The 21,717-nt window shown below is 35.2% G+C and overlaps 1 protein-coding gene across 3 annotated transcripts in view; it reads left to right on the top strand.

The window, feature by feature from the left end:
• LOC145986369 (rac GTPase-activating protein 1-like) overlaps positions 1-20,036 on the top strand; it is a 76,616-nt gene extending 56,580 nt beyond the window's left edge. For all 3 annotated transcript variants that reach the window (XM_083120279.1, XM_083120280.1, XM_083120281.1), the window contains exons 11-13: positions 458-590; positions 2,822-2,964; positions 15,809-20,036. In XM_083120279.1, coding sequence (XP_082976405.1) covers positions 458-590; positions 2,822-2,964; positions 15,809-15,863 — 331 coding nt within the window. In that variant the 3' untranslated portion in view covers positions 15,864-20,036. The remainder of the gene's footprint in view (positions 1-457; positions 591-2,821; positions 2,965-15,808) is intronic.
• Positions 20,037-21,717: the final 1,681 nt, after the last annotated feature.

The raw sequence follows: 21,717 nt of genomic DNA on the forward strand, positions 1-21,717 counted from the left end.
TTACATGTGAAATTTTTGCCATTAAGGGTACAAAATAGCAAACATTTCATGGCTCATGTAGCTCCTTAATTTATGTATGTCACCATATGACACTAATTGGTTTCAAATATTGAACTGGTGAAATTATTGGTAGTTTTGCCAATATGCCATTACTGACTAATACTCATTACAATAAGAGTGAATAACCATACAAAATAAATAACCATAATTTGATAGTGGAAATCTCGTAAAATCCACATGAAATCCAGTATTTTGAAAGTAATGAAATGATGCTGGTCTATTTGCCAAGAACAGTACACACACTATTTTGGACACAGTTGAATCTTTTATCTTTCCCATCTGAGTTAGATGTACAATTTTCTTGCAAATCAGCTTGATTATTTGTAATCACTTTTTCTGTGTTTCACTTTTATTTACTTATACGAAGAAGTCCCTTGCACTTATCTTCTATTTCCAGAGTCGCAACATGCACTGATTGCAAAATGCCAGCTTCCAATTTAGCTAAAGTTTTTGGCCCAACTATTGTGGGATATTCCTGCAGCGAACCATCACGAGATGTCCTCATGGCTGATACTGTAAATCAGGTGCAAGTAAGTATAAATTTCATGGTGCACATGATGTTTCTGAGTTTTAGACTTTCCCCATAATACTGTGGAACTTCAATTTTATGCTCTTCAGGGAGCCAAGGTGAAAAAATGTAAAATAAAAATCCAGGAACTGGCTTTGTGGCCAACCATCTTAAATTAGACTGTAGACTTTTGATCGTTCCATCAAAGTTCCAGTATGGGCATATGTGTTCTTTGTGAGTGTCCATCACTCATCCTCACCATCACGATTAGCCACAAGTGGCATAAAAGTAACTAAATAACAAAAATGCAAATACAATTAAAATCCAGGAAAATTTCATAACATTTTGTACTGTTGGAACCATAAGTCCAGTTGGTAAAAAGTAAAGTTCCCAATCAATTTGTTTTGCATATTATTATAAGTCATATTATGTATAAATCGTCATAGATAATGTCAATTCAAAGCTGTATGATCTCAGTCTAATTCTTGCCGTTGTGTAAATTTTCCAGAAATAAATAACCCTTGATTGTAGAAGAAATGCTAAACAAGTATATTTTGATTATTTAATTTATTTAATTTTAGTACTTTGTAAGTCTTTTGGAGGGGAGGGGATCTGGACTCTCTATACCCCCACCCACTCTAAATATGTCCTTTAGCTAATCATTCATTGAAATGTGTACACACTTGTTCAGAAATGCATTATATTCTGTGCAGACCTATACAGTGTCTTTGGATGTTGTAGGATTAACTTCCTTCAAGGTTTTGAGATAGGAAATACAATGGTAACACCACAAATGTATTTAGTGAATTATATATTGATACCATGCATATTTAGTTTTTGATGAAAACACGAAATGTGAAATAACACATTATAATGTTCATTTTTCATGTTTCTGAAAGGTGTGAGGTGCATTTTCCAACCCTGTTTTGTCACAAAATGATGCAAAATGAACAGCAAAATGCGAAATAGACTCTTAAACACGAAATTTAGAGTTTATTTACCGACGTGACACTTTCTAAAGTTTGAATTATCCTGTGAGTTATGCAAATCACAGAAAATCGATTAATTATGCTGTAAATATTTGAGAAGCAAAAATGGACCCCTTTATACAAGAATAAAGTTTATACTCTAATAATTACATAAATGTGCTATTAGAAGGAATATGTTTATTTTGTGTAAATAGTGCAGTTTTCAAATCAAATTTAGGATTATATTCACAATTTTAAAGCCAAAATATAATTTTATATACCACTTTTGACCCAATATTTCACAGCTTTAACACCGAAATTTTAAATACAGAGAAACTGGAATGCACTTTATCAGCGAACCTGTTTTTTCTTCTTTGTTTTATCCTCATTGGATCTTGTACTGTTGCTATTAAAAGCATGCCAAGCAACAGTACAACACGTTCCAATGAGGATGGTGGCAGTGGCCACCAAAATTGATAGAACAAAGAAGCGAAAACAGGTTCGCAGATAAAGTGTATTTATCTACTACCTCATCTCTCATTTCCCAATTATGAACCAAAATTTTATTTTATTTACCACTTTTAAACCCAAAATTGACTGTTTTGTTCCGAAATTTAGCTTTTTTGTTTACCAAAAATATGTCTCTGCTGATACGTAATGATTAGAGGCACATATTTTTGGTAATTAAAAAAGCAAAATTTCGGTACAAAAACAGAGTCGATTTCGGGTTCAAAAGCGGTAAATAAAATGAAATTTCGGTGTTATAGCGGTGAATAATCACATGAAAAGTGCTATATAAAATGACATTTTGGTTTTAAAATTGTGAATATAATCCTAAATTTGATTTAAAAACTCCACTTATTACACAAAATAAACTTATCCCTTCTAATAGCACATTTATGTAGTTACCAGAGTATTTATTCCTGTGTAAAGGGGTTTATTTTTGCTTCTCAAATATTTACAGCAGAATTAATCAATTTTCCGCGAATTGCATAACTCACAGGATACTTCAGACTTCAGAAAGTGTCGTGTCGGTATATAAACAGTAAATTTCGTGTTTAAGAGTTAATTTCACTTTTTGCAGTTCATTTCGCATTATTTCGTGACAAAACATGGTCACAAAATGCATCTCGCACCTTTCAAAAACATGAAAAATTAACACTACAATGTGTTTTTTCACATTTCGTTTTTTCGTCAAAAACGAAATATGCATGCCCCTACTAATGATTAGTACACTATGCATGGAAATTGTTATGCTAATGCTATTATCTTTGGTGCTTAATAGGTAATGCAGCAGCTGTTAAAAATCCCGAGTGACTTCTGGTCGACGTTCCTGAATGTTGAAGCTTCTCTCATGCCACCCACTTCAGAGGTTATTGCAGCCTGTTCAGCGGAAACTCCACGAAAATTCTTCAGTGGTGGAACAAGGTAAGTACATCAGCATTTTTTATGCAAATTATGTTAAACTATTGCAAAACCTTATCTTGTAATGCCTGTCACTTAACTGTTGAGAATGCATGAGCTGTGCTATTTGAGGTTCTTATCCTTTAGCCTTTAGTGGACACAGCCTCGTGCACGTGTATAACCTCTCCAGACAGCACTTTTCAAGTGTGTGCTTTCCGAACTTGCTGTGATGCCAAAAAAAAGAAAAGCTTGAAAACTAATGGACTGGCTAAGCTTGATGTCACCAGAGCCAGTGTATGTTTCGAAAAAAACTTTTTCACGTGGCAAAGCCCCTATGCTTCGACATTGCAAACTGTTAGGAAACAAAGATGATGTGTATCAGTGTAAAGACTATACACTGTCCCTGGATTATCTTGAGTGAGCGATCGAAAGCAAGTCCCTGCGCAAGTATTGACTCCAGAGGGCTCGACTAATGAATGCCTACAAAGGAAGGGGATTGCATGGAGGAGGAAGAGCGACTTCGGTTACCAGCCTTTCCAGCAGCGTGTATTGCTTCGCTCCACCCACTCGCTTTCTCCCCTACTCTGCATTTATGCACGGCCTTGTTCCACAGCTTCTCAGGATAGAGTATGGTTTCTGGAGAATACCTGGATATTTTACTCATTCCTCATGAATAAGGGGTTAGTGAAGAAATAATGTAAGAAAATCTGGTAGTTTTTCAAGAAACATGTCAACAATTTACTAAATCTTTACATCAATACACGATAGACATCAGTGTTTTGTTTGCTAACTGATGTCACAGTAACAAACGATAACCTTTTATGATCAGTTTTCACCACGTAAAATATCTTCATATATTATTTTTTTTAATATGGGCTAAAACCACCAATGTTCCAAAGGTTTCATGAGTTTCCTAAAAAAATACCCGATTTCCTTATTCTATTTCTTAAGACCCTTATCTGTAATTAGTGCAATATTTATATACAATGGATCCTCGATTTTGCATTTTTCAGGAGACCAAGCTGAAAAAAACTTAAACCAAGGAAAATTCTATAAAATTTTACTCTATTGGGACCATGAACATTGAATGCATAATGCAGGAAAATGTAAAACCAGGGGAACATATCATCAATATTCCCCAGAATCTAATCTTTACACTGATGTGCGATATATCTGACTATTTCGCTTGCTAACTGCGGTCACTGTAACAAAAAGTTATCCCTTTTCTCTATACAGGGTAAGTCAAAATGATGGACCCGATTTCAGACCTTTATTCAGTGAAATATAATAAACAAATGTTATTGTGAGACATTTGCTAAGAAAGGTAAACTGTCAAAGTTTTTTTTCAAACAAATCACAAGTGTTCTATGTGAGCACCTCGCGTAACACGGCACACATCAAGCCGATAGTCTACCTCCTGCCAAACCTTGTGTAGCATGTTGAGGTCAATATCAGCAATGGCTGCTGTGATGCGGGCACGCAGGTCATCCAATGTTGTTGGAAGTGGTGGTACGTAAACATGATCCTTGACAAAACCCCACATGAAGAAATCACATGGGGTCAAGTCGGGGGAACGAGGTGGCCAATGAAGGAGAGGTCGATCCTCTGGAGATGCACGGCTTATCCAACGTTGTTCCAATGCCCCATTGAGATGGTTCCGCCATGGTAATGCGCAGGGGCACCATCCAATTGGAGAATGAAATCTACGCTATCCTCTGCAAGCTGTGGAAAGATCCATAGTTGCAGCATATCAAGGAAAACAAGTCCTGCCACAGTACGTTCATGGAAGAAAAAGGGTCCATAAATCTTTTCATGGGAAATGGCACAAAAGGCATTCACTTTGGGAGAATCGCGTCTGTGTTCTACAAATTCATGGGGGTTAGCAGTTCCTCAAATCCTTACATTGTGTCTATTCACTTTCCCTGAAAGGTGAAAAGTTGCTTCATCACTGTAAATTAACCTCTCGGAGAACCTATATGTTTCCATTAAGGCGAGGAAATCAGCACAGAAGGATGCGCACAAAGCATAATCAGTGTCTTTTAAGGCTTAAACTAGTTGCAAGCGGTAGGGTTTCATTTGTAAACGTTTCCGCAGAACCCGCCAGACAGTTTTCTGTGGAAGTTAAAGTTCTCTCGCTGCTCGGTAGGTGGACTTCTGTGGACTCTGCACGAAACATGTGCGCACTCGTTCCGCTGTCTCTTTCCCAGTCGACGGACGGCCAGTCGATTTTTGTTTACAGATGCAGCCCGAATCTCTGAAATGTTCATACCACTTACGAACGACCTTCCCCGTAGGTGGTTCTCTCCAATATTTGGTACGGAAATGTCGTTGCACACTAATCACAGACTTGTTCACATGATAATCAAGCACACAGAAAGATCTCTGTTCTCCAGTCAACGCCATTTTTCCTGCTCGCTGCTGACTCCTAGCGGTAGAAGTGGAAACACTGCGTGGAAACTAAACTTTGAAGATTTCACAGAATAAATTTCTGCAATCGGGTCCATCATTTTGACTTACCCTGTACTTTCTATGCGAAAGGACAGGAGCAGATGGGTTCAAAATTTTGTTAGAAACACACATCTGGGATATTGACTGCTAGTGACATCACTGCTTAACCTGTCCATTATCGTAGAGATGAAATCAATTTTTTTGTCATTTATTTATTTTGGAATGCAAGGAGAGGTGAAATTTGTACATTGTACGTCCCAATAATGAAAGTTAATGGAAGAAGAAGAAGAAATTCGAAATTTTACAAAAAATAATGTTATTCAGCACACCGTTGAGGCCAACAAACTAAACCAAAGTGTTCAGGTTTCAATCATTTAACAGTATGTTTTTTGTTGGGCTTGCAGCATGTAGAATTGGCAACACTGCCTAAAAACATTCGCCTTTGGGTGTAGAGAAACAATCAAGTAAGATGCGGGTGTGCGTTGTGCAAAACAATGCATTTTATATTAGTTAGTGTATATTTTAATCATTTATATTATAGTTATTCATAAAATGTAAGGATTTCACCAAAACTACAGCATCCAGCATTACTGCATTCATACAGAATCATTATGGTAAAGCAGCTACGACAATCACAAACACAAAGTGAATAAGAAAATGTAGTATGTAGCAGTGGTTGATTCTTACAGCCATGCAAAGTTGCCTTGAAAATAGGCCAATACTTCTTGGAGAAAAAATATCAACAATGTATAAGAGTGGCAGTGTTGCCAGCTTATAGAAATAATTTCCAGAATTTTGCTTCTCATATCAGACCTATGGATGCTGGATGGACCAAATTTGGAGGGAAGCATGACAAAAGCCCACTCTTTGAGAACATGTTATGCCCATGCCCAGTTTTAAAAAAAATTGAAATTATGCAAAATTTTAGAAAATCGTATTTTTCAGATAATTTTGAAAAATGGACATTTCTCACAGGATACCTAAGTGTCACATGTTGTGAACATGTTCTTTTGTTTTCCTTATTACTTATAGGAGTAACATATACCGGGTGGTCCATTTATAATGATAGTATGGAATATCGCATGCAGAATGCATCCAATCGAAAAATTGCACAGAATTTTTTTTTTGATACTATTGAGGGGGTAAGTCAATGCCGCAAAGAGTAATATCTCATTTATAAATCATATCCCGTAATACTCAGAGGGGGAAAAATTGAAATTGTCAAACTTCGTTTGTTAATACTAATCATAACAATGGATATATTAATAGGACGTAAGCAAGTTACTAATATTTATCTGTGAAAACTCATATAGAGATTGTATTAATTCTTCACATCTGCTGAAGAACTGAGAGGCCACCAAAATTAATAGAGCCTCGATAAGTGAGTTTTTGTTGATAAATATTATTAACTTGCTTACATGTTATTATTATCAACCACATCTTTTATTCCCCGAACATGAATGGATATATTGTTTTGCGATTTGACTATGTCATACCTTCATATGTATACAAATGAACAAAATTAATGGAACGGAATTAATCATGTTTAGTTTTGAAGAAATGGCATGTTAATTGCTATCAAGTGAAGATGATAAGATGGGTCTACAAAAGGTTAGCCAAGTCCTGTATCGTGATGAAACAGTGTAATTGTTGCATAAGGATATTGGGGAGATAAAAGTAGGGATGGACTGCTATGAAATTTCTAGCTATCACATGTAAAGTTGCAAATTTTCTTTGAACATGAGTGATACATAAACTGCCTTAATTATTGTATGTAACCTGTGTAATGTTTTTGCTTTAAAAAAGAAACTGTGTATTTAGATATTTAGACATTTAATTTACGACAGTATATCTAAATAGTGCCAGTTAAAAATAATAATGGGTAAATGGGTAATATTATAATTTTACTTTCAGGCAGGGGATTCAAATAACTTGACTGAAGGTTTGTACATTCTTGCCTTTCTTTTGAAAAGAGGAATGTGAAGGGTGAAAATAAAGTTGACATTCCTTTTCTTTGTTCAATACTTTTATCTTGTGAATTTGATGCTTGAAATTCACAACATTATGCAACCAGAAAATCAGAGTGGCTACTCACTGGGAATTCCTTAGATTCTGCATCAATTATTGGCCCCAGGAATTGTGTGTGAATTCTGCTTGAATTTTTCTCCATAGACGTGAAAAATGCAACTATTGAATTTATACATATTTATAAGTGCCCTGAGGCAACTTTTTCACTGTTTAGCTTTTATTTCTATCGAGGAAGGAAAAGAAACCTGTGTTGAAAATGTAACAGAATTCTCTCAATCTGTTTACTTGCTTTGTTAGAGTCCTTTGCAGAACAATCTATTTGACAGACTGAAGATTATTGCAAGATATCTTGAAGTTCATTAGTTAAATTTAAGTTGGAAATTCTTATACAATTAACACTTTTTTATAGATTAGTATACCCCGTAACATTTGTGACTTCTGTTTGTCGATGTGTTTCGAGTTTGAGTATGTGAAATGCGAAATGTAAACTCCAAACCTTAAATTAAATATTTAAAAATACATATACCTTTTGATTGAATTGGATTAGAACTTTTTGATACAGTGGAATCACACAGACCTTTATATAGTTTGTGTGTGAGTGGTGAGAGGCAGTAATACAAAAGGTTGAAATAGAGAAAACATCTGCTTGTGCCCTTAAATTTGTAGAAAGTTCACCTTGAAATCCTGGAATTATCCTTGAATTTTATCATGGTCCTACAGTAGCCACCCTGAAAATGGATTAATGTAGAAACTGGATTCTGCTTGAATTGTGCATGTTTTTGTGTGATCACATTAAATGACTCTGAGAAAAAAATGCAAATGTAAACACAATTCGTTTCAACTGAGAATCAATCAACTGCATGTGGCTACCTAACCGTGCTTGATTCTTGATTAAAGTAATGTACAGACATCATGCTTGCAAGGAAAGGAATGAAGCATGTGAATGAGAAATACATAGGTGTGAATCACAAGTTGAAAGGAAAATATAATGAAGAGCATGATAGATTAATATGTGAGATTCCAGTTTTCTTCACTTTTAACAGATTGTTATTGACAGGGACCTTGATTTTTTTTTTTTTTTGCAAATGCACTAACACTGTTTAAAAAATGTTTATATATGTGCAGTTACATATATCTGGCAACCAGAAAATACATTTAAATATATTTTAATACATTCAAATATTTGTATTTTGAACATCAAATGGTAATTTCTATATGAGTTGGAACCACTGCCATGGATAAGCAAAACATAATTGGCAACACTATCATGCCATTCTTCAGTAGAAAGAAATAATTCCTCTCTTGGACGTAAGTGCAGAAAGCAATGGCTCAACACCTCCCTATACGTTGCTGGACAGGGAAAGTGCTGGAAATAGTTCCCAGCAGTCCCTCAGAGAAACCAAGTGCTCACCCTACGTTGCCACATGTAGTCAGCAATAAAGGATTTAGCCTTCCCCCCTTTATTTAATAGAAAGGGTAGAATTTAAGTGGACAGAGGCTAGCACAGGAATTTGGTTAAAGACACAGTAAAATGCGATATCTAAATAAATTTTTCTGTGGCTGTGAAATTGAAACCGTGGGGGCAAGTGGTTTCAACAACCACATCATGGCATTGCATTCCTGGAGCCAAATAATGTGCCGAGATTGCAAGAGTATGAAGGAACAAACTGAGAATTACAGTGCAAGAATCTTGTAAGAATCGGTGCAAAATATTACGCACTAAATGATGCAAAAATTTTAAAAACTGGAAAAATTTACATTACACATTCATGTTTTCAACATCTGTATGAATCAATTCTAATCACTTAAGAGTCTCACATAAAATAGTAGTTTGCAAAAAACCCATCAACGATGTGTTACAGAACATCTTTTTACAACTAAATTCTGGTCTACAATGGCTTACATACTTTATATGATACCCAGACTCCAGAAAGCTATCAGTAGGGATGGGTAGCTCGGTCCAAACATGTATCATCCAGCATCAGTACCTCTGATACTAGTACATATCTTTTACATCATCATCATTACTTATATGCCGTGATATTGACTTCAGATATCTCATTGCCAAGTCATAGTGCGCTTGACTCATGATGGGATGAGTTTTAGCTTTGACTCCCATCGTGGTTCTGAGTAATGCCTTGATATGTTCTTTCATCCTCACTGTGAATGACCTAACAAGGTACAATAAGATGTCCATTTCATTTAATTTTGTTTATTTGAGCATCACAGGACCGAACTCCCATTTGTTAAACATACTATTCACAAAAATAGTGTTACTAATTTACACAAAATTATGTTAGTCAAACCCAATAAAATAAAGTTCTACAGAATTTTGCATATAATGACTATAGCTATAATTTGTATGTAATTACATATTTTATTCCTTTCTAGATACATACCTTGAACACGAAAATATCAATGACTTACGTAACTGACATCATTTTGCATAAGTTTTATGTTACATATTTTTACATGTTTAGCTAGGATATTACATATTTGCTAATTTACTTTACATAAATCAAATATTTCTGCATTTTTTTCCTATCTTGATCCTTTTTCCTATATTTTTGATCTTTGAAACATGATGAAGAAAATTTGTATCTCATGTGATGTCATATTTTCTAATCAATCAGATGCATAGTGCTTATGGTCACCTAAAATTGACTGCCAAGTCGAAAGACAGGCTGAAAAAGAACAAAAAACGAACTGTTACTTATCGAAAGATGCTGGAGTTTCTCTCCCCTCCCCTTTCTGGTTACATATTTTCGTTTCGCTTTTAGGTTTAGGCAAAGCACCTAGAAACTTGACATTGATGGATAAGAAAGCTACTTTCCTGTACGTACAAAGTTACACAATATGTTCCCTTGTACAAAAAAGTGCAAAAGTAGCTATATATTTTCTTTCGATTTTACAATTTGTTTCGAAAGTTACAAGGAGCTCTCATACATATTTACATATTCTACAATAATTTGCTATGTGAAAGTAATTTATAGTTGATAAAATTGGTTTCTTAAATATGTGCACGTTGCTGTGCTTTTTTGAGTTTATAAATTTGATACAAATTTTAATTTGAACAACTTACGTCTTTAAAGTTACGTTGAACATGTTCAAATCAAATTAATATCTAGCAGAATTCTTGAAATTTCTTGGATACTCGATTATTATTAATATTACATATTCTATGATAACTGCATACGAGGCATATTTTTAAAGTAAGTTCCGTTTTGATATTACATAAACACAAGGACACATGTTGTAATAATTTAATTTTTACATGAAAGCCTGAGCCTACATATACTTTTCAACATAATTTTCACGTAGTCATATGCGTTAAATCGCTGACTGGCAAGGCGCTTCTTTAAGTGCAGGAACAAGTGATATTCACTGGAAGAATTGATAGATAAATATGAAATCGTAAAGCATCTGGTTTCGTGCACTTTTTCATCAACTTGCTGCACCAGGTCATGACGAACGTTCACCCATCTTCTTACCATGATATCGCTCATAGCGTTTGTCCATACACTTCTGCAATCTGCCGATGGATTTCGGCCGCTTTCAAGTCTCTTGCACTTAGAAAACGAATGACAGCACGTAGTTCACACTCTGCGGGATTTTCAATCGTCTGAGGCATTGTAACCACACCTGAACAACTGTCTACTCGGGCAAACGGTTCCATACTGCCATCTGTGACAAGCCCATAGATGCAGGTCCTCAGTATGCATGTGCAAAAGAGCAAGTGCAACGCTACAGCGGCCTAATTGCAAAATGGAACTTACTATAAAAATATTCCTCTTATTTAGCTACATATCATTTTGATAATACACATTTAGGTACATATTTTATCAATTATTGTTACATATTTTGTACTTTTGATATTACATAAAAATCCAGGCTCTAGTAATGACATAATATGAATTGAAAAAAAATGTCTAAATCATGCAAACAATTGCACAAGAAACAATGAACGATGGATCTTCTCCAAATCCTGAAAGGAAGGAGGGGGTGGAATACACACATTCCCTAAAAATAGTTTCTTACTTGCCTAAAGTTACATTTTCATCCACGTGATTTCCCTGTCTCTTTCGACCGAGGTTAATCATCTTGCTTCCAGTCTTGCTGATACAGCAGTCATCTCACCGCCACAGTAATTGGAACAGTCACGGACACATCTGGATTGTAACGATTCCATTGAAAGTAAATGGGATCATTACAACCCTGAAGTGTCAGTGACTGTACACATCCTGTCGATCCCTTCTAAACACACCGTCGTCACCTTGTAATCAAGGGGTCCCGGGTTTGATTCCCGGTGGAGGCACATAGTGGTTCGGATCCCACTTTCAACTGTAGGTCCAGTCCCGATTAGCCTTACTGTGCATAAAGTGGACTTAAAACACCAAATGAATCCAATTCAATCCTTCTAAACACACAGTACAATTTACTAAGAATTTTAATGTCACGTACTGATGCTTCTAACCACAACTCAGTTACACAAATTATGTCATACATCACGTCGCCAGAAAGGTCAAATTAAAATCGTGAAGGAACCTGTTGTTTGTGCTTCTTGTGTTTTGATAGTACATATTTAGACATTCACATTTATTTCCATGACCATGAATTGGGCCTGGATTTAGTTGCACATGAGTTACAAACCACAGTAACACGATAAATCACGGAGTATCGAGCCTGCTCCTTCTGTACCATCACCATCTTGAAGCTCATCGAAATTGAAATACAAATAAAATTTAACATAGTCTCTTTACCAATTTTAAAATATCATCCAATATTGTATGGTCTCTGTAAAATTGGGCATAATGTGGGGACTGAATCAAAAGCAAAATCAGATTGAAAGGAAGGCAAGGGCACCTGCAGGGGGCACTTGCTCCCCCCCCCCCCTCTGCCGATATCCAAAACTTCATATAATTCAAATTTTGAAATTGTAGCATGAAAACATGGACAAGGGGTGCTGTGAAAGACAGCAGATTAGAAAATGTCCACACTTTAACCACTCCCTCCCTGAGTATAAACCTAAGGGCAGCCTTGTTGAAAGGGAAGATCATTTCTAATTATTTAATCAGTTGCAGTTTAACTTTCAAAAATATCTCTTTCTGGCTCTACAGCCCTTGGTGGGCCTTGGCCTCCTCCACAATCAGCTTCCATTCCAATCTACGAGGTGCATCCAGAAAGTAAGTTTCCCTATTTTTTTTAAAAAAACAAACAACACAGTTTCAGGAAACCATTTATTGGCAACAGGTACAGCAAAGGTTCAGCTATTTTTCAACATAGCAACCACCAGAATTGAGACACTTGTCGTATCGTGGTATCAACTTTTGGATCCCACTGTCGTAGAACTCTGCCGCCTGTGAATGGAACCAGCATGTGACAGACGTCTTCAGCTCTTCATCGTTGCCAAAACGCTCACCAGAGGACAGGAATTTCTTGAGGTGCAAGAAAACGTGAAAATCGCTGGGAGTCGGATCAGGACTGTAAGGTGGATGATCAGACAACTCCCAGCCAAATTCCGTCAAAACAGCTGCTGTGCGCCGAGCCGTATGTGGACGAGCATTGTCATGGAGGAGCACAACACCTGCAGTAAGCATGCCACGCCTCTTGTTTTGAATGGCACGTCGCAATTTTATTAGTTTCTCACAGTAATGGTCAGCGTTCACCGTTTCACCTCTGGGGAGGAAGTCAATGAGCAAAATGCCCTTCCTGTCCCAAAACACGGTGCACATCATTTTCTGTACCGACAGCGTCTGTTTGAATTTCTTCTTGACCGGAGATCCACTATGCTGCCAATGCATTGACTGCTGCTTGGTTTCCGGGGTGAGTTGCAAAATCCACGTCTCATCGCCCGTGACGATCCTGTCGAGGAAATCATCGCCGTCATCATGGTACCGTTGCAGGAATGTCAGTGCTGCTCCTGAACGTTTCATTTTGTGTTCGGGTGTCAGGTTTTTCGGCACCCACCTGGCACACAATTTTTTGAACAGCAGGCGCTGCGTGACAATCTCATGCAACACGGATCGCGATAGCTGCGGAAAAAGGCTACTCAACTCCGTAATTGTGAAGTGACGGTTCTCTACGATGCGCTCCGCACCAGCTCAACCAGATCATCAGTGATGAGGGACGCTCTTCATCATGGACACTTTGACGACCTTCCGAAAACTGCCGACACCAGCGACACACCATCTGCTTACTCATAATGTTCGGCCCATAGACCTCACAGAGCTGACGATGAATGTTAATTGGTGCAATGCTTTGTGCATTCAGGAACTTTATCACCGACCGAACCTCGCATGCGGCGGGAGAAGGAATACGAGCTTCCATTTCTGACCACTGCTGCCTCGCTACTGGCATGCGGCGGGAGAAGGAATACGAGCTTCCACTTCGGACCACTGCTGCCTCACTACTGGCGCCTGGCGGGATCTGTCTGCCTGGCATATGATTGATACGTTTTAGCTCTGCTGCGCATGCGCAATTTACATGGCTCATTATGTTTACTTTCACAGTGAAAAAATAGGGAAACTTACTTTCTGGATGCGCCTCGTATCATCAATTCTTCTCCTCCATCCTTTAATTTTCATTGTCTGCAAGTTTGCAGCGATGTCGTCTATCCATCGAAGTCGGGGCCTGCCCTTTCTTCTTGCATGGTGAAGCTTTTCTTTCAACATTCTTCTTGGCATCCGGTCTTCCATCATTCTCTCCACATGCCCCCAACCACTTTATTCTCTGGGCTTTGACAAATCTCACTATATCTTGGCATTTTATTAAATCATCTAGCTCTGCATTATATCTTATTCTCCAGTCGTCATCTTCCTTCACAGGTCCATATATCTTTCTTAATATTCTTCTCTCAAATATTCTGAGGGCATTTTCATCTGACAGTTTCAAAGTCCAATTATCTGATCCATAAGTGACAACTGGTCGTACCAGTGTCTTATAAATTTTAAGCTTTGTATTTATTGTGATCAGTCTATTTCTAAACAACTGCATATTTGCAAAATATGCACGATTGCCTGCCTGTATTCTTTCCTTTATTACTTTACTCATATCATTATCACTATATACCATTGTCCCCAGATATTTAAAACAAGGAACTCCCTCAAACTTATTATCTCCAATTGTCAGATCTTGAGGTGCTCTTCTGATCTCAGAGTTAGACATTCTCATATATATTTTTTCTCTTTTTTTTTCATTTACAGCAAGCCCTATTTTTATTGCTTCTCTTTCCATTTACTCATAGATTTGTTTAAGTGTTCTTATTGTTCTAGAAATTATTGTAACATCATCTGCATATGCGCACATTTGACTGGACTTTCCAAATATGGTTCCCTTTTGGTCAACTACATTCATTACTTTGTGCAATGGTAGATTAAATAATACTGCCTAAAGGCCATCTCCTTGTTTCACTCCTGAATTTAAACTCTTCGCTCAGTTTACTACAAACTTTTACTCGTGCCTTAGTACCACTCATAGTCATTCTTATTAGTCTTATTATTTTGAGGAGAATATTATACTCTTCAAGTACCTTAAACAGTTCATTTCGATTAACACTGTCAAAAGCCTGCCTGAAGTCAACAAATAAAAAATGCAAATCTACATCATGTTCATAAAACTTTTCCATCATCTGTCTAATTAATAAAAATCTGATCAGTAGTGCTTCTGCCAGGGCGAAATCCACATTGGTACTCTCCCAGTATATCTTCTGTGTAACATTTTATTCTCTCACTGATCAATCCTGACAGGATCTTATAGACCACACTAAGAAGTGTGAAGCCTCTGTAATTTCCGCATATTAATTTATCATCTTTCTTATAAATTGGGCATATTATTCCAGATTTCCATTTATGGGGCATTGTTTCATTTTCCCATATCATTACAATCAATCTATGTATTGCTGCCAACAATGCGTTACCACCAAGTTTGATAAGTTCAATTATCACTTCATCCTCGCCTGGAACTCTATTATTACTCATTTTCTTCATTACAAATTCAACTTCTTCAATACTAGGTACTTGTACCTCATGACCATCCCTATTTTGTATATTCCTATTATACTGCTCTTCTTGGTCTTCCGCTTTATTCAAAATCTCTTTAAAGTGCTCTGCCCATCTGTTGAGTATCTGGTTCTCTTCTACAATTACTTTCCCATTCTTATCCTTACATACTTCTATTCTTGGCTCAAATCCTATTCTCATTCTATTTATAGCTCTATAGAATTTTCTTATTTCACTTACTTTCAAAAATATGTGTATATATAATTTGTGTGAAAATGAATATCGGATAATTCAAGGATATGAATATTATTAATTTATATTATAAAATTATTTTTGAATTACCTATATTTACATCTATGTACTAATAAGGTATAATTTATTCTTTATTCTTACAGAAGCTTCAGATCAAAGGGTCAGAAATTCTTCGGTACTCCTCCCATACCAAAATAATTGATAAGCATCTGTACAATACTATTGGATTTTTGCAAATTGATTTCTGTTTAAAGGTGCAGTGTTTTATTGAAGTGATGCTGGAGACAGCATAATATTTTGATATTTGATATGAATAATAATTGTTTACTAGAGTAAAAAAATTGAAATTCTGTTGGTAATGTTACTTGTGTGCTTGTGAACTGTGGTGAGAATTCTAAATTACATAACCACAGTTGTTAAATCACGTGTGTGCGAGAAATGTAGATGTAATATGTGAGTTGTGAGAGTTTAATGAATGAGAGTATGAATTAAAAGAATTTTAAGGTTCTAAGCTTGCTTGAGATTTTGAAAGTTGCATTTCATCTTTTCTCTTTTGGCATAATAACCAGTTTATAACAATGTTTTTTTTTAATATTTTGGTATATTTGACAAATATTTGCTATTTTTTTTTTATATTCAGCCATTTAAATTTGTAACTTGCTTTGTGTGTTTCTGTTTTATTGTGTTTGCATAGTATAAATCTGCATCTAATGCATAATGAATCAAGTAATGAGGCTGGTTTGAAGAGAAACTTTTCTTTTCCTAAAGATTTATAAAATAGCATAATTTTTGCTGTCTAGTTGCAGTTCCATAGATGTAAACTTTTCTCTGAGATGAGAAAACTTAGCTGCTATTTAAATTCTTTTTTTCTATCATGCCAGCTTTCGGTATTACGTGATATTGTTCATACGGCACCAAGTTTACCTCTTCTCAAGTAAATTTGTTTGGTTCAAATCTTGGTTTCTTGTAAGAGTGCATAATTTTCAAGTACATATATTTTTAATATTACTTTCATATAAGTCTTAATATTTTTACTCAATGTCCATGTATTTTGTTTGGTGTTCCATGTGTCTATTTCCCATATGTGAAGTTGTTCGTTACTTTACTTTTTTAATGCTTCTATAAATTTATTTAATCTGGACATGTCACATTGTTCACATAAGGGTCATATTAATAGTTAATGTATGCCTGCACACACAAATATGTATTGTTCGTTTTTGTTACTAGGGTTATATACAAATTATACGAGAGTGTATTGATATTTGTTTGCCATTATGTAATTAGAACAGCATTCTTTGCATAATGAAACTATTGTTGGCAAAAGGTGTAGGGAAATAAATTACTGTGTGTGCATAATACAGTTATGGGCAGGAACAAATCAGTGTGTGCAGAAAAATTACTCACTTCAACCCTCCATTTTATTGGGTGTGAAGCAATCATTAATAAGCATAATTTAGCAGTTAATATTTGTACTTAGTGGCAGACAACTAAGTTGCAAGATTGGAAGTACAATTTTTCAAATTACATGTATTGTTTTCCTGTATTTTCAAAATTTACATTTAATTTGAATAAACTTTGTTTTTCATTTATTAAAATAATTTTGTATAGAGCTTACTGATAAATCTATATAACAGGAATAGGCTAATTGGCAAATGGGTTTTCGTAATTCCGTCAGGTTACCATTCCTTGGGAATGAGCCAATCAACAGCAAGGCTTCACACCGTAGCAGCAACGAACGCTGCTCATGCCTGCGTTCGATTGGTGAAATTCTCAAGTGACACGTGTTGTGTGTCGCTTCTGTGTGAACTCTCCCTTAGACTTCATTACTAGATAGTTCAAAATAGGAGAAGGAACTTCTTTAAAAGAAACTAGATTTTTCACACACCATAGATTAGGTTTTTTCCTCACGAGTAGTCTTTGTACATAAAGAAAACTTTTTTTAAAATTTGATGATCCACTTGTCCAGTCAGTATTTTATCTATCAGTGAATTCTAGTTTTGGGTGCAAACTTAGAGAGCTTACAAATAAAAATATTCTTTGTTCGTTAAAAAAAATAGCAGATTTCTCCTGTTGTGTATATTATGTATGTGTGTGTGTAATTTTTTACTGAATTGACAAAAATTCTCCCTCTACCCCCAGAAAGGAGACATCAGTGCTCTATATTGATAGTGTTATTTTCGAACTTTTGCTGTAAAAATGGTCATCTGATTTTTCTATAAGAGCTGGTCAGTTTTTCCTCTACTATATTCTGTTATAATGAGCATTCTTTATGTTGATAGTATACGTATCTTAATCACCATTTTCATCAAGTTACCTCCTTGTCCTGAGAGACTAAAAAAACTTATAGAAATCATGAATACCATTAGGTGAGAGTTATTTCTTTAATTTATAACAATCCTATGTACTGTGTCAAGGTTTTCTAAATTAACTGTAAATCTGAAGAAACCTAAAAACTTGACTATTTTGCTGTGTTTAATATAAAACAAACTAGAAAATAAATTTTACTGAAATGGAATATAATGGAAATGAGAATATTGCTGTAATAAATACTAAGCGAAATAACAAGGATAGATTAAGTTATTGACTAGCAACAGGTAAGCACAGCATGAAGTTTTAGCTATCTGACAGTCGTCAGACATTCCAATCATACTGTACTCTAGCAAAAGCATTTGTGTTGCTTTAAATAGTTTGCTGAAATGTTGAAGTCATCCTCAAACAAGAAAATAAAAATTTTCTGCCAGCATTTCATCTGCCTCCCAAAAGTAAATAGCAGTTCATTGTACCCATCATGTGACTTCTATTACTTACGTAAAATTTCGTATTTCCACGTTGCATAATTTAATGGTTATTTCCGATTAATTTTATAATACCATTAAATTTCTTGTAAGTAATCCTCAAACTGCGTTTACTGAATGCATCATGAATGTGACTTCTAATTGAGATTTTATACATTAAAAAACTTTTAAGTAGAACTAGTGTACTTTTAGCTTAGTAATTTTCCTTCTAGGACTTCTGAACAATATTTTTCAATAGGTTCTCATACTTCATAGACTACATAATGAATTATTTTTAATGGAGTAATTATGGCAAGTGGGAGAAACTGGTTTGAATTTGATATTTTTTTTAAAAAATTGTAATAGTTTCATGGCACATGGAATATTTTTTATTGCAAATATGCAGACATTTGCTTACAAGTGAATGTAATTCTTACAAAGATTTCACTTAATGCCACAGAAGGAATTGTAATCACATTTATTTGTTCAGGATTTGCAATTTGAATTTTTTCACCTGAAATTTGCAGTCTGATAGAGCCATATTAGAAAATAAATTGCAGTTACATTAGTTTTCCTTGAAACACTATAGCATAGCATGTAATGTGAGTTTAACTATGACACTTTACTATGGAAGAGGTCTCAAGATTTCGATTTTCTTTATTAAATTTTAGGGATGGCCCAATATGAAATTTTGGCCGATACCGATAAAGTACCAACATAAAATTTACTGATCAGATATAAAATGGTCCTTCAAGAATTTGAATTGTTCATTGACTTCCTTAATAATTGTGTTTTTCCAGGTGACTGCAATGCAAAGGAAGTTGCATATTTAGACATTTAGTTTCTTCAAAAGTAAGGAACAAGGGAATGGAGATTATCCACAAAAATTATAACAAAATGGCAGAATTTTGCACTAAATTATAAGATATATATAGATATATCTGATCGGTAAAATAATCAGTAATTTTAGCAATATGCCTTATCGGCCGATACCAATAGAGTACCGATTAATCAGTCCCATCCCTATTAAATTTATATTGGAAATATAGCAATTAGTTTCTCTCTGTATATAACAAAAAATTATAACCAAGTTGATGTAAACTAATCACCTGCTCACAATAACAGAGAAAGGAAAGCAAGGAAAATATATTTAGTTCTCATTTAATCATCTGTTTTATTTTTCACCTGTCCATTATCAGTTGTATAAATTGTGTATATAGAAATTGTGTGCTCTTATTATCTGACAAATTTCTTGTTTTCACTTTTCTTATATTTCGTATTCCACATTCCAATGGAAACTCTACGTACCTCAAATAACATGAAGCTATTTCTTTCTACAGTTGGTTATTTTACAAAAAAAAAAAATCGGTATAATAAAAAATTGTGTTGGTTTTGCCAACTTTTCAATGCAGTTTTTATGTTTTCTTTCTGTATATGACCTAAAGTAGTACAGATTAGGCCATTATTGGTATGAAACACAGAATTATAGTGTATATCGTGAATGTCACAATTTTGAGTTGAAGTACAACATATTATTTCATGTATAAGAAATTATTTTTATTGTAAATGTAATATAATATTAACTGTATGATAAATAACAAGCATAATACATTTCCTTTACAATTTAAATTGTATTTTATATTTTGTGCAAATGAACATGAGTGCAATTTTTCTGTTGTGGGGACACATGGTGGTTCAGATCCCACTTTGAACTGTAAGTCCAGTCTTGATTAGACTACAGTATATGTGCATGAAAGGAGAGTTAAACTATCTCTTCCATGTACTACGTTCTTAGGGTGACCAACTCTCCTAAATTAGAGCTTTTTTTTTATCCTCCTGGCTCCTGTATTGACATTCTATTTCTCACATATTTTTCATTAACAACCAAGACACGAAATTTCAACTTGTTTTGAGTTTGACTAGCCATACAAAGTAAAGGAAGCTGTAGCCAGTTCACCAATCTCAACAGGGGCGTGAGACTCCAGCTCGGTCACACCTGGACCCCACTCCTCCGTAAAAACAAAGCTCCAGCCAATAAGAACACCAGGATTCAGAACGAGCCAATAGGAAGACAAGAGTCCAAACTCTGCCCCATCATAGTTATATATTTAACACTAAACTGGTCTTCATTTCTATATTCCCTGATGGTGACAGCAATGTATGTGCTCGAAACGTTGGAAGCCAACACCAACTTAATCTGGCTGGTAACCCGAGAACACTTGCTCGAATGACATCGCCAGGAAAGCTACAATTCTTATTTTTGATGCTGATTGTAATTTTACATTTTACTCTTCAAATTTTCACGTGTTCTTGTGTGTGTAGAATGAAATTTGCTAAAAAAAAAAAAAAAAAAAAGTTGTGAAAGTGAATATTCATAATAATTATATTTATTTGAAAAACACAAGGTTCAAAAGCAAATATCATGATGATAAACAAAGTGCGGAAAAGTTTCATTTTTGAACTGGAAATGTCGGGGAATTTCATAATAAAAAAATCATAGCAACCCTGATCTTCATATACCTTAGATCTAGATGTTACCATGCTGACTCACTGCCATGCTCTATTTAAGAACATCATGAAGTTTGCCCCAAATAGGTGCCATGTTGGTAACATATCCTAGAAAGTTTTTTTTTGTCCTTTCCTACATCATATAGGAAAGGAGAACAAACATGTTTGTTTTAAATAGGTGTTTTGACACGATTCCAGTGGCATAAAGGTTGACACCATTTTGAAATTTTGTGTATCTATGTGCTTCTCATTAAATTCTAACCTATTTTGATGTCACATAATCTCCTTTCTGTTTAAGAAGTTAACTCTAAGATGATGAAATTGATGGCTTATACGTTGGTAATATCCTAAAAATATTCACTCTTCCCTGTATCATTTATAGGATTCATGTTTCCCCACCAGTATTTGCTTTAAACAGATGTTTCTGTACTTATGGATCACCCTGTATTTTACTCCTTACCCTGATTAATAGGGCTATGATTTTGATGTATTGACATCAGTTTTTGGGAAGCACAATAAATTACTCAATTAGATATTCATGGGCTTCATGACAAAAAGGGCCAAGCAAAGCATCTTTGATAGGGATGTTGCAGGATATTTCATGGCATTTTAGTGCCTTTGTAAACATTATTTTGATCTTTTTTTAATGTTTTCATGAGGGAAATGTCATTTTTTTTTTACTGCTTTTCTTTACTCTTAAAAAGGAACCCACTTGTTTCTTGCCAGTATGAAAGTTTCAGAACAACCATCTTAGTTTTAGGAAATCTGGT

The sequence above is a fragment of the Lepisma saccharinum genome, chromosome 4, assembly GCF_977018435.1.
Source record: "Lepisma saccharinum chromosome 4, izLepSacc3.1, whole genome shotgun sequence".
Classification (NCBI taxonomy): domain Eukaryota; kingdom Metazoa; phylum Arthropoda; class Insecta; order Zygentoma; family Lepismatidae; genus Lepisma; species Lepisma saccharinum.